Raw genomic sequence first — 13665 nt, 5'->3', positions numbered from 1 at the left:
AGCTGCCTCTCTCACACACACACACACACACACACACACACACACACACACACTTACTTCTACTTCTGCAAAAACAATTTCTAACTATTAGGCAACCTGTTTTGTGCCTCAGCTGAGAGTTGGGATTTCTAAGCTCAGACTGACCCCTTACACCATTTTAGGACAATATTTATTCAGAGGGGAAAAAGTATCACCATCACTAGTACTTGCAGCACCTCAGTTTCCTAAGTAACTTCCTATCCAAGTACTGAACTTTCCCAAAGTTGTTCATTTTATGAGATCTACCAAGATCACAAGCTGAAGTGGTGTACAGGAAATGCCATAATGGATCAAACATGTAGGGCTTGGCTACACGTGCGAGTTAGAGCGCATTAAAGGAGCCCCGGGTGCACTAGCTCACTACCCATCCACACTGGCAAGGCACGTAGAGCGCTCTGACTCCATGGCTAGAGCACTCCTGGTATTCCACCTGGGCAAGTAGAATAACGTTTGATGCGCCCTCGCTGGAGCACCCCAGTGTCAGTGTGAACGAGGTGTTGCATTACTGCGCTCTGATCAGCCTCCAGAAACATCCCATAATCCCCTGAAGTCAAGTGGCCACTCTTGTCATTGTTTTGGATATGCCCTTTGAAAGCTCCATTTGACAGCCGGCATGCTTATCTGCTCTGAGACAAAGCAACCATTACTGTGGAATGCTGTGTGAGAGAGAGAGAGGCGGGGGGGGGAGAGGGGGAGGTCTGCTACTGTCTGAACTTACAAGACAGCATGCTGACATGCTCTCAGCCCCCCAAAAACCCACACTCTCTCCCCCCACATACACACAATACACTCCCTGTCACACCCCACCCACCCCACCCCCCATTTGAAAAGCACATTGCAGCCACTTGCATGCTGGGATAGCTACCACAAAGCACTGCTCTCTGTGGCCATTGCAAGAGCTGCTAATGTGGCCATGCCAGTGCGGACAGACTGCAGCGCTTTCCCGACTGCGCTCTACGAAGGCTGGTTTAACTCAAAGCGCTCTACATCTGCAAGTGTAGCCATGCCCATAGATCATAACTGATCAGACATGGTCTATCTAGTCCTCTTTCTGACAGGGGCCAGTACTTGCTGCTTTGGAGGAAGTTCCTAGAAACTTATGGAAAAAGCTTTCCCACGGTACAAGTTTCTTCCTAACCTTATGGGTTAATGATTTGCTTATGCTGTGAAGCATGAGGGTTTATATTCTTTCAATTTATTACCCTATCCAGTAACAGAGAACATTCTCATTATACATGTAAATATCATATCCGCTGAAACTGATTAAGCTCTTGGGGTAAAAGCCAGGCCCCACTGAATTAAGCGGGAAAACTTCCATTAATTCCAGTAAGACCTGGAACCACTGGTGTCAACGATCTCTTCTGGCAATGAATTCCACTGGTTAATTATAAATTATACAAAAGGTCTTTAAAATTTGTCACTTTCAATTTCATTCACTGTTCCCTTATTCTTATTTTGTGATAGAAAAAAAATAAGAGCACAGACCAATTAATGATGAGTGTACTTTGAACAAAGCATTTAAACCTTAATTTGTAATAGTATTCAGAATAAAATTCCAAAAAATACTATAGATCATTTCATAATATTCCATTCTTATCATATATTCCATCAGCAGAACTTACTGTAGCAGTTGGTAAATGGCCAACATAGCAGTTTCACTACATGGACCATAAACAAGGTACAGTATGAAATGCAATAGAATGGCCCCAGTAGAAGGAAGAGCAAGAACAAATTCTCTTATCCAACTGTGAGAACAGAATGCTCTACAATTCTTAAGAGCAGAACAATGTGATCAAAAGTAGGTATATAGCTGTGTATACTTAGTACTTAAAAGCATGCTACTGGAATTATTTTACCACACAGAACAAACTCATATGAAATGAAACTATGCATTTCAAAAGGAACACTTAGTTTTCATGACAAACATTTGAACTACACTGTGACTTCATGGGAGAAAGAAACAAACAAAAGATTACAAAAATCTAGTTATAGGGAACAAAAGTCTTTCAGAAGTTGTTATATTTCTTTTCTCTCCCACTATACAAAAAGTCTTACAAACAAGTATTTCAAATAGTTTGTGTAATTTTTGGACAACATCACCCTCTACTGGAATTAGATTTTAAAAGCTTTCAGTCACTTACCACTGTTGGTGCATTCACTACAGAGAGATTGTAACCATAAAGAAATGAAGACCCAAAAGCTCCAGCTAAAGAGGCAATAATAAGGCTGCCAGACCAGTCCTGAAAAGAAAATAATTTAGGAATCATCAGTTTACTTTTTAAGATACAGTTATAATTATTAATGGCAGTGTCTTGCAGACAATCAAGTACATCCTCAAGACAAAGGGGAACAGCTTGGAAACATATTCTCTCTTGTAATTCAACCGAAATGATTGTTGATATGAAGTTGTCACATATGTACATATATTTTTAAATCAGATTAATTAAAAAATCTTGCAATGTGCACTTTTTACTGCACCTGTTATTTTACTATTTACTGTAGAGGATGTTAAAAATTAAAAGCTGCATTCAACAGAAACCTCAATCCCCTTGGATGCAGATTGGCTGCAGAACCTAACCCAGGTCCAGAAGAGAGTTTTATTCTTGAGTACAGAAAAAGTATGGTCTAGTGACTAAAAGAGTGGCCTCGGGCTCAGGAGAGACCTTGGCTCAGCTGCTGGCTGACAGTACTCTGAAAAATGTGGATGATGATACTGAGCTCACTTGTGAAGGGTTGGCAATCTACTGATGAAAAGCGCTATATAAGAGCTAGGTATTATTACTGCACTTCCAATACATTCCTTTGGTCCTGGAGACTTTTCCCTGTGGCTACATACAGATAAGAGTAGTCTCCGATTATATCAAGTACTCCATTAATATGAGATCCCACACCAAGAAGCAAGCTGCTACAGAAGACAGACCACAATCAAAGGCAACCTCATCAGAAATATACAGCTAATGCAGTTAACCAAGGCACTGGGATATATTCATCTAATCTTAATGTGACAAGCCCTTGAGTAGACTTTCCTTAAGCAGAGGGAAACAAGATTGTTCTAGAATATGCAAATTATGTCATGAAATCAAATTGCTATCCCTAAAATATGGGTTATGCTGTTAGTGCTATCTCCTAAAACAACGTACAGAATCCTACAGAATATTACGGGTATTTCAGGTTTTAGTTAATTTTCTCTTTAAACTTTATAAATTCTCAGCTTCATCCTCTTTGGGTCATCCAGACTTCTGCTCCAAAGTGTATTAAAAACAAATGCCTTCCACATTCTAGGTTATAGGTAAGGTCCTACTTCATTCACAATATTGTGGATTCCGCAATATAAGGCTTCAACAGCAATTTTGTTTTAAATTAGCTTACTTTGCAAAGTCCACAATTGTGCATACATTTTGAGGTTTGCAACACACAGTTTTTTCCCCATTAGTACATGAAATGATCTTGGAGAGTTTTGTGCAGGCCATAACCAGGGTGGGGCGAGCAAGGGAGCCACCCAGAGCACAAAACCAGTGAGGAAAGGGGGAAATAGGGTGGAAAAATGACTGGGGGGGCGGGGAGAAACGGTAGGGGAGTAGAGTCCTGCAGCAGGCATGGTATTGCCACCCTTACTTCTGTGCTGCTGCTGGCAGTGGTGCTGCCTTCAGAGCTGGGTGCCCAGCCAGCAATCACGGTTCTCTGGCCGCTCAGCCCTGAAGGCAGTGCCGCCGCCAGCAGCAGCACAGAAGTAAGGGTGGCAATACTATACCCGCTGCAAGGCTCTACCCCTACCAGTTTTTTTTGTCATTTCACCCCCCAACACGGCTTTCTGCCCTGGGCAGCTACCCCATTCACCCCGCCCTGGTTACGCCCCTATAGTTGCACCAAATTGTCTGGTTATCAAAAAGTTCACAGGCATAACATACCAGTTGAGTGTTTATATCATTCTAGCAAATTTTTCTTAAACAAATAGGTCTACTGTGGCTTTTCCAAATTTACTGCTATTAATAAAAGTCCATTAATACTTTTCCGCAACTCAGCTGCAATTATTTGAAGATCATCCTGCGATTCAGGTAGGGTCTTCATTATGGGTCATATTTGTATCGTATCCAAGATCAGCCCAGCAGTTACTATGAGACAGCCCAGGAACAGGGCTCCATCATTTCTAGTACCCACTGGATTTTGAAGATCTGAGACAAATATTCTAGTAGTCATTTGCTACAACCACTTGCTGTTAGCTGGACAGGTTTTTTTCGTACCGTGTCTCTGCCAGTAATTGCCAACTGGTGCCCCTCCTTTAAGTTTGTCTTTGCATTCACCACTTGTGTTAGCAATTTGCTGTTTCATATTTGCCATCTCAACAGCTGCACAGAGGGTAGGATCATTCTGCAGTTGGAGTTTCTGCCAGACTTAACAGTCTTGCATCCCAGTGAATATTTTGTATCTAGTGCGTTCATCTTTCACTGTTCTCATAATCACAAGTCAAGATTGATACCACTAAAATGTCTGTTTCTCTCAGTTTCTGATTATGCCTGTGAAATCTGTCCCTTTTATGGACACTGGTAGGTCTGGGATTTAAATGCTCCTCCTATTTCCCCAACATTATCCATTTTGTTCTCTGTGTCAAAGATTACTAGAATGGAATGTGCGCTCAGCATGGGTACCAGAGCATAATCAGAGAAGCGACCTGTACCTCCCCTGAATCAAAGCTCTACAGCAGAGGTCGGCAACCTACGGCACGCGTGCCAAACACGGCACGCGAGCCGATTCTGAATGGCACGCTGCCTGCCGTTGAGAGGAGCGGCGGAGGGGCCGGAAAGCGCCACGCTGGGGGAAGAAGCAGGGGAGGAGGGAAGCTTGGTTGCGGCAGGACCAAGCTTCTGCCTCCTGCCCCAGCAGGGGAGAGCGGTGGGGGGTCCCGGCCCCACGCCCCACTCAGCCCCCCCCGCCCACCGCTCTCCCCTGCGGGGGCAGGAGGCAGAAGCTTGGTCCTGCGGCAGCCAAGTTTCCCTCCTCCCCCGCTTTTCCCCACAGCTTGGTGCATTCCGGCCCCTCTGCCCCTCCTCCTCCCTCTCCCTCCCGGGATAGCCCTTGCGGGGGGGGGGGGGGAAGAGCGGCAGCCTGCACACAGCTCCGTAGAGCAGGCAGAGAGAGGTAGGGACGGGCCTGGGGGAAGGAGGTGGAACAGGGCATATCCCTCCCAGCCCCCTGCCATGAGCCGCTCAGGGCAGGGGGCTGGGAGCACCCCCACGAGCCGAGCACCCCACCCCCCCAGCCCTGACCTCCACCCAACACCCACCCAGCCTTCTGCCCTGACCTCCCCACACACACTCAGCCTTCTGCCCTGCACCACCATACCCCCAGCCTTCTACCCTGCACCCCCCATGCCCACCAGCCCTCTGCCCTGACCTCGAGTCGCCCCCAACACCCAGCCTTCTGCCCTGCATCTCTACATCCCCCCCAGCCCTCTACCCTGACCTCGAGTCCCCACAACACCCAGCCTTCTGCCCTGCACCCCCACACCCCCCCAGCCCTCTGCCCTGAACCCCCCCACACCCAGCCTTTTGCCCTGCACCTCCACACACCCCCAGCCCTCTGCCCTACACCTCCACCCACCCCCAGCCATCTGCCCTGAACCCACCGCCACACCCAGCCTTCTGCCCTGCACCCCCACACACCCCCAGCCCTCTGCCCTGAACCCCCCCACACACCCAGCCTTCTGCCCTGCACCTCCACACACCCCCAGCCCTCTGCCCTGACCTTGAGTTGCCCCCAACACCCAGCCTTCTGCCCTGCACCTCCACACACCCCCAGCCCTCTGCCCTACACCTCCACCCACCCCCAGCCATCTGCCCTGAACCCCCCCCCCACACCCAGCCTTTTGCCCTGCACCTCCACACACACCCCAGCCCTCTGCCCTGACCTCGAGTCCCCCCCAACACCCAGCCTTCTGCCCTGCACCTCCACACACACCCCAGCCCTCTGCCCTGACCTTGAGTCGCCCTGCTCAGCCCACTGCAGGCCTAGGTGAACAGAACCCCAGGCTGGCAGTGGGCTGAGCAGGCTGGCGGCGTAAGATCAGCATTTTAATTTAATTTTAAATGAAGCTTCTTAAACATTTTGAAAACCATGTTTACTTTACATACAACAATAGTTTAGTTATATAATATAGACTTAGAGAGAGAGACCTTCTAAAAAACGTTAACATGCATTACCGGCACGCGAAACCTTAAATTAAAGAGAATAAATGAAGACTCGGCACACCGCTTCTGAAAGGTTGCCTACCCCTGCTCTACAGAATTGTTCATGGAAATTCCTGGCCTGGTGGGAGAGTCTCTTTGGGATGCTGATCCTGGATGACAGCTCATCTTTATTGGCCCTTGAATTTGTGGCATGCAGATACTCCATAAATTTGTCCTAAGTGGTTACAGTAATTGAAAGTCAATATGTTTTAGTCTTCTAAATGCTTAAATCCTTTTGAAAATGGGACTTAGGAAATAAATCAGACTGAGCTTAAACAGATGAGTCTGCCTCTGGAATGCAGATACAGGGTTAAAAAGTTCCTAAGGACAATCATCATAGTCTCTATTCCTCTCAGGAATGAATGGGCCTGTTAAAATGGAGCCACTTTAGAAATAATCTACTGGCTCTAGAGCATTTCCAGGGGATTATTAGGGACTTTATAGCTGCCTCATCCTGGGAGTCATTGCTGCAACTGGTTAGTGGATCAGCATACAGTGTCTGTTGTCTACTGACGTTGACAGAGAGGCTCTTAAGCATTCTTTCCCTTCACATTATCATGGCCAGGCATGGTTTACTAACAAATTGTGGGAGACTAATGTGTCAGGGCAAAGGCTGCAGCACGAGGGGACGTCTGCTGAGGTCAGTCACCTCCTGTATTTGAAGTCACGGAGAGCTCACAAACATGCTGTGTTGGAGGGCCTGGAGTTTTTAACTTCTTCTGTGCACTATGATAAATTTCAGAGAATTACACAGGTTGTTAACCATTCTTCTCCCATTCAAGGCAGTGAGAATTGTGTGCAGGAAGTCCTGGTTGGGAAATGTATCCCATTGTGTTTACCGCTTACTACAAGATGGTTTGTTAAGATCAGCCAATTTTCCAGACGGGAACAACGAAACAAAAATGTGTCATTCAGTTTTGATTAGAAGGGGCAATTTTAGAAATGCAGGCTCTTTACACCCATCAATAGAAACATCCGAGTACTTGATACTGTACTTGCCACCCTTCATACCAGTCTTACTGCACCACTAGATCTGCTTCAAATATTGAGTTAAAGGCAGGCTAGAAGGTAAGTAGCCAAGAAGCAATTAAAAGAACAGATCCAGCTGGGCATTCCCACATCATGGTCAGGGACAGGCACTCTAGGCATTCCAAAACTCAGTGAATGAATGAGGTTTGCAGCAAGAGACTAAATACATATGCCTACGGGGTTAAAAAGTGGAAGACCCAGAGTACAAGTCACAGAAATGCCGCCAATTAGAAATACCCCTCTACCTCATCCTTTTACATGGTAACTGTCACTCCTGCACTGGGTTTATATGTCACTTTGTGTGACATGCAACCTCTATTCCAAGCATACTAACCACTATAGGAAGTTCCCCAAAACTCAAAATTGCTTGCTTGAGAGTTTTAAAGCAGCATGCTTCACTTTTGTTTGTGACCTGCCTCTCCACTCCCATTAGTCCAGATTTATTCAAATGTCAGGAGAGCAAGACACAGAAGAAAGCAGAATTAAGTAAGAGCTTTATCGGACAACTGCTTTTGGAGAAACATATTAATTCTGATGGGATCCTAAGCACTTTAAAAGTTCTTTCCCTTATTCCTTACAAACACAAATGGATGATCACTGGGAAAGTAAACAGCATAACATTAACTACCACTCCTCACACACTCCTTTGCTTTACACTTTATACCATCAGTTTCCTTGCATCAGTCAGAGGTCATCGTTCAAGGCACAGTTGTTCCTGTTACCACACTGATGACTCTCCCTTAGGTGAAGTTGTAACAGTGAGTTCAGAACAAAGATCTCTGAACAATCCAGGGGGAGCCTCTCAAAGTTCAGGTAACCGAATGTCCCCCATTAATACCAAAGCTCTCAACAGCATGGCCTACGAGTCATACTGTCCCCTACATCTCTTAATAATATTTTTTCTCCAAGCATGTCTCTCTTGTCCAGAAATTAACAGATTTATCCACTAACGTGTGCAACTCTTAAATTCAGTCTTTTATTTTGAATTGCAACATTTGCATCCCTGTTGTTTAAAGCCCAATTCAAACTTTTAGTTGTACAGAGTTACAGTCCCTTTTACAATTAAATAGCAAGCGTAAAATGTAATATTTCACCAGTACCTGGGTGACTTAAAGAGATACGGTCTAGATTTTCAAATGTGACTACTATAGGTGACTATTTGAGTCCCCAACTTAAGACACCTGAAAGGGGCACAATTTTAAGGAAGTGCTGAGCATCTACTCTCTGAAAACTGGGCCCTTTTCAGGTGTCTCAAGATGGGACACCCAACCCAGGGCACCCAAAAATCAAGTCACTTTTTCAAATCTTGACCCATATTTCTTTGCACAAGCTGGCATAGTTACATCTTGACGCCTCAGCTTAGTTTGCTCTGTCGGAATCTGGGACAGGAAGAATGTCCAAATCCCCCATTTCTGGTCCTTTTCTTGCTCGGATAGGCTTGTCGTTGATGCCAGTGATCTTAGGAAGAAATAAAATGTCGGTCATCTAGTCCAGCCTCTTGTGCTAAGAGAGGATTTAGTTCACATAGACCAGGGGTTCTCAAACTGGGGGTCAGGACACCTCTGGGGGTCATGAGGTTATTACAGGGGGGGGGGGTCGCAAGCTGTTAGCCTCCACTCCAAACCCCGCTTTGCCTCCAGCATTTATAATGGTGTCAAATATATTAAAAAGTGTTTTTAATTTATAAGGGGGTTTGCACTCAGAGGCTTGCTATGTGAAAGGGGTCACCAATACAAAAGTTTGAGAACCACTGACCTGGACTGTCCCTGACAGGTGATTGTCCAACCTGTTCTTAGAAACCTCCAATAACTAGGATTCCACAACTTCCCTTCGAAGGCTATTCCAAAATTGCTGAAGTAGCAGTCTGTGTCTTGCACCTGTAAAGGTCATTCTCCTGCTCTTATCTTCAGTAATGGTGACAGCAGTTCATTCCCTTCCCCCAGGGTAACTCTGGGTTCTACTCTGTGAGGTAGTCTGCTAATGGTAGTATTTTTTAGCTCTGTAGTCTCACAGCTGTGTATCAGACAGCCTCTCTCTACTAAAACAACAGCACCACAACTTTACTAAAAGAGAAAGGACTAAGGTGGTTTTTTGCTCCACTCTCAAGAAGAGTGGAGATAGAGTTACATGTGCTCGGTACTGTGCATTGTTCCACCAAGCTGGAAGGGGGGGGGGGAATCCCTTTTTGTCCCTCCCTCTTTATTTTTGTCTTTCTTTAATACACAAGAGACTTTGTTCCAGTTGCCCTCTGGTCATAGTACGATTTGCACGGTGTTGGCGGAGCAAGTCCATGAAAACCCTACCCCATTTCTGGTCTTTCCACTAAATTACTTAGTTGAGCCACGAAATTGAAATGCAAGCGCAGCTCCTCTGGGTGAGGCAGGATCATTGTCTCGTTTCATGCTCCCAACCCAGCACAAATTACCGTTAAGCAGCCACGTGGTGCTACTTACGGTTTTCTCTCTCCGGCTGGTCCTTGGCATCAGGGGCACTACAGTGGCCATTTCCGGGTGAGCTTGGGTCCTGTGGTGCCGCCTTAGCCCAGCTGGCTGTCAGGAAGCCGGCCAGTCCGTGCGCACCATGGGCACGGGGCGCCGGGGGAGATGTGCAAACCCCGCACCGAGCTCTGCGCGCTTTCCACGGGGTTGCTCCACATAAAGAAACGGAGCGCGTTGTGTAACCGTGCAAACGCAACTCCCAGGGGCGAGCCGGACTCGCTCTGGTTTCATTTTCCAAACCCGGCCGAAATTACCGTTAGCAGCCACGTGGTGCTACTTGCGTTTCTCTCTCTGCGGCTGGGGCTTGGTACTTTGTCTCGGGGACCTTAAACTGGCCGATTTCGGGTGAGGTTTGGTCCCGTGGCGCCGCCTTAGCCCAGCTGCCTGTGAGGCGAGCCAGCCAGTCCGTGCACACGTGCAGCGGGCCTGCCGGAGCAGCCCTGCAGACATCTTGAGTGTGGCTGCCTGGGGAGAGGAAACCCGCGGAGCTGCTGGGAGCCCGGGGGGTTGGCACGCTGCAATCCGGCGGCGCTGTGCAGGTTAGGCAGCGGGCAGGAGTCCCCTGCGGAAGCCGGGGTGAGTTCAGTTCACTGCGCTTCGCTGTCAGCCGCTTGGACGTGTTGCAATTCCAGCGTACGTTTGCGGGGCTCCACCAGCACCGCGTCCCTGCAAACTGTGCTGCAGAGGTTGGTGTGAGTTGCACTGCCGTTGTGTCACGGGCACGGGGATTCCCTGCGCCAGGGGAACAGCTGCAGGAGCGGATGCTGGGGACCTGCTAACTGGCGGCGTGACTCTCACGCTGTTCTTCATGTTTATTTTTCAACGACAGGTGACCAACATAGATGAAGTTCCCCGTGAAGGTGCATTTGAGTCGGGGACACGTTGGTGTCTCCCAGCGCCAATGAGGATCCAGGAGCAGTTCAAGGGGAAATACAATACCTCCGTGAAATCAGCTCGTTCAGTTTTCAGCATTGTCTGGCTCTGCATTGCATAAAACAGTCTGATTGGGGTGGGCTGCAGAAGCAGTGCTTAACTTGCCCACTGATCTGTACAGGTTGTTCTGGGTGAGAATGAGTCCCTGCAGTTGTCCTTTGTTATCCATACAGAATAGGAACAATGTTATCACATGCCAAAACACGTAATCAGCTGTCCTGCCTTGAGTGCAGGGGACTGGACTAGATGACCTCTGGAGGTCCCTTCCAGTTCTCTGATTCTATTTGACCTGCATTATATGACTACACTCTGTCCACTCTGCAGTTGCTTCATTTCTATTGTCCCCAGAGTCACTGCAGTAATTACATAAGGAGAGGTACTGAATTGCTGCCTTGTTGAACATTACAAGCAATTTCACCTCTGAGAGAGACATAACCCCTGATGTTTGGTCCTTGCATGGTGGTCTGTAATTGTCAGAGGTCTTACTAAGAAATTACAGAGGTCAGATTTGTAGGGTGATATTGTACCACCATGTAGCAGTAAGTGTTTTTCCTTCTGTAAAGTAGAAACTTGGTGCAGTTACTCTGTGGACCTTTAAGGATATATTTTAGCTGTTGTATTTTTTATTGGCATCACACTTCGAGATAGGAACTTGGTGGACCTTGGTTTATTATACAACAAAATAATTTAAACTGCAGACAGATTTAAACTAGATACTCTGGGAAAGCTTTCTAACTATGAAAATAGTTAAGTACTGGAATTGGTTACCTAGGGAGATTGAGGAATCACCATCACTGAACGTTTTTAAGGTTAGACAAACATCTGTCAGGGATAGGGTGACCAGACAGCAACTGTGAAAAATCGGGACAGGGGGTGGGGGGTGGGTAATAGGAGCCTATATAAGAAAAAGACCCAAAAATTGGACTGTCCCTATAAAATCCAGACATCTGGTCAGCCTAGCCAGGGATGGTCCAGGTACACTTAATCCTGCCTCGGCATGGGGGGGATGGACTCGATGACTTCTTGAGCCCTACATTTCTGTGGTACACAACTACCGTGATTGCATGTGCATGTCAATTGACTGCATATGCTTTTGGCTCAGTGATCGTTTTAAACATGGTGGTATATGCAAATTAGCCATGAAATTGCATGTCCGTCTTTTTTAGTTCTTAAATATCAAGTCAGTATGTCCCTCTAGCAGGGATTTGCAGATTACAAGACTATACACGTGTGAAGAAACTACCCTTATTAAACAATCAGCTTTGTTAGACGTTTACAAGTGCTTTAGTTAAAATCCAAACATTCCAGCCCATCTAAAGTGGCAATTAACTGTTTTGAAATTATATAATCTGATACTATTGTGCTGGTGCACAAGATTGTGTGAAGTACATTCACTGTGAGTGCAATCCTGCTGTCCATACACCCTTCTTACTTGGGAAAGAGGCCTGTTAGAATGCAGTGGGAGTTCTGCCCAACTAAGGCCACAGGATTTCATCCAGTGCACTAAATTTCCAGTTGGCAGGTCACAGAAAAAGTGACACGGAACAAGCTTCAGTTGTACCAAGAATTTTGAGACCTTAACTATGCTGCAATTAAATGTTTTCACAAGCCTTCTGGCAAACATATGTGACACACCTCCATTAGTATTATATAACAGATAGTAGTCAGACACATGAGCAGGGAAAAAACTCAAGTTAGAACTACTGCTTTTTTTTAATGTGCCCACCCTAAACCAGTGAATTATGAATTTGGAAGAGTTTTATGTAAGTCACCTACTAGTCAACAATAATATTCCCTTGGCAATAATGAAAAGTATGTTTTGGAACGGTTCCCAACCATGTGCACTTATTACTGCCATAAATCTGTACTGTTTCCACTTCCGACAGACTATACATTTGCAGTCTTTCATTTCATAACTAACAAAAATGCCTAGCTTGTTGTGGCAACGTATTGTGAATGTGAAAGGAGCTATAATGTGGTAACTTTTGATGTGTCCTGGTTTCAGAACAATCCAAGAAGTGACTTGTGGGATTTGATTTTTCCATTGACATGTACCTTGTGTACTCATTGATATCCGAGTGTAAATGTTGTCATTATTTATAACATTTTACATTTGCTTTGCACAGGGGTTAGCGATGATGCAAGATTCAAATCAGTGGAGAATCTGGCCTCTGGAGTAGGAGAATTCCTTTTTAGGCTAGAAAGAAGTAAGCAAACACCCTGATATGCTTTTCTGGTTCATTTTATTCACAAATTTTACATTCTTACTCGCAAAAGCAGCAGTGCTGGTGCAATCTGATACCCACCCACCCACCCACCCACACCGTATATGTATTTCTCATTTCAACACTGCTTCCTCCTCCCCCCCCCCACACACCCTCCTCCCAGCCAGACACACTCCCCTCAACTTTGGAATGTGTGTGAGACAGGTTCATTTCCTGCAATATCCCTGAAAGACCTTATTGTATAAAGTTTATATATTATCATGAGCCAGGATTGTATGTTATCTCTCTGGGCGGGGGCGGGGAGATACATCAGTTGCAAGACATGGGAGTTCAAAAAGACTATATTGAAAGTGTGCCAGACAAGTATGGACTTCAGGGAGAATAAGTGTTAAGTGGATTTCCTGGGGAATCCCTAGGTAGAGGTTAATGCAAATTACTCCATTCCAGTTATGAAAAAAAACCCAACCTTTTGAAGCTACTCTCTGAGGAGAGGGTTATTGTCCACTGATTCCCTGTTACAGAAGGCCAAGATCAAAGACCCGAACTGTATAAAGAAACAACTGATATTCCCTCTTTTGTTCTGGTTCTGGATCTAAGATGGATATGAACTTCTAACCAAAGAGAAAACCCAGCAGTGGGTTTTTAAGGACTAAAAAAATCTAGAGCCCTTGGTTGCAGTTGGGGATGACCTGTGGTAAGTTTTTTAGCATGCATATA

General features: G+C 45.9%; 1 protein-coding gene across 1 annotated transcript in view; it reads right to left on the bottom strand.

Annotated features, from left to right (window-relative positions):
• SLC2A9 (solute carrier family 2 member 9) overlaps positions 1 to 10007 on the bottom strand; it is a 162948-nt gene extending 152941 nt beyond the window's left edge. Inside the window, exons 1-2 of the mRNA XM_065404795.1 lie at positions 9746 to 10007; positions 2181 to 2279 (exon numbers count right to left, since the gene is read on the bottom strand). Coding sequence (XP_065260867.1) covers positions 2181 to 2279; positions 9746 to 9796 — 150 coding nt within the window. The 5' untranslated portion in view covers positions 9797 to 10007. The remainder of the gene's footprint in view (positions 1 to 2180; positions 2280 to 9745) is intronic.
• Positions 10008 to 13665: the final 3658 nt, after the last annotated feature.

This window comes from Emys orbicularis, chromosome 5 (genome assembly GCF_028017835.1).
Source record: "Emys orbicularis isolate rEmyOrb1 chromosome 5, rEmyOrb1.hap1, whole genome shotgun sequence".
In the NCBI taxonomy this organism is placed as follows: Eukaryota; Metazoa; Chordata; order Testudines; family Emydidae; genus Emys; species Emys orbicularis.
The sequence above is the reverse complement of the archived record's forward strand: the minus strand, read 5'-3'. Positions and strand labels throughout refer to the sequence as shown.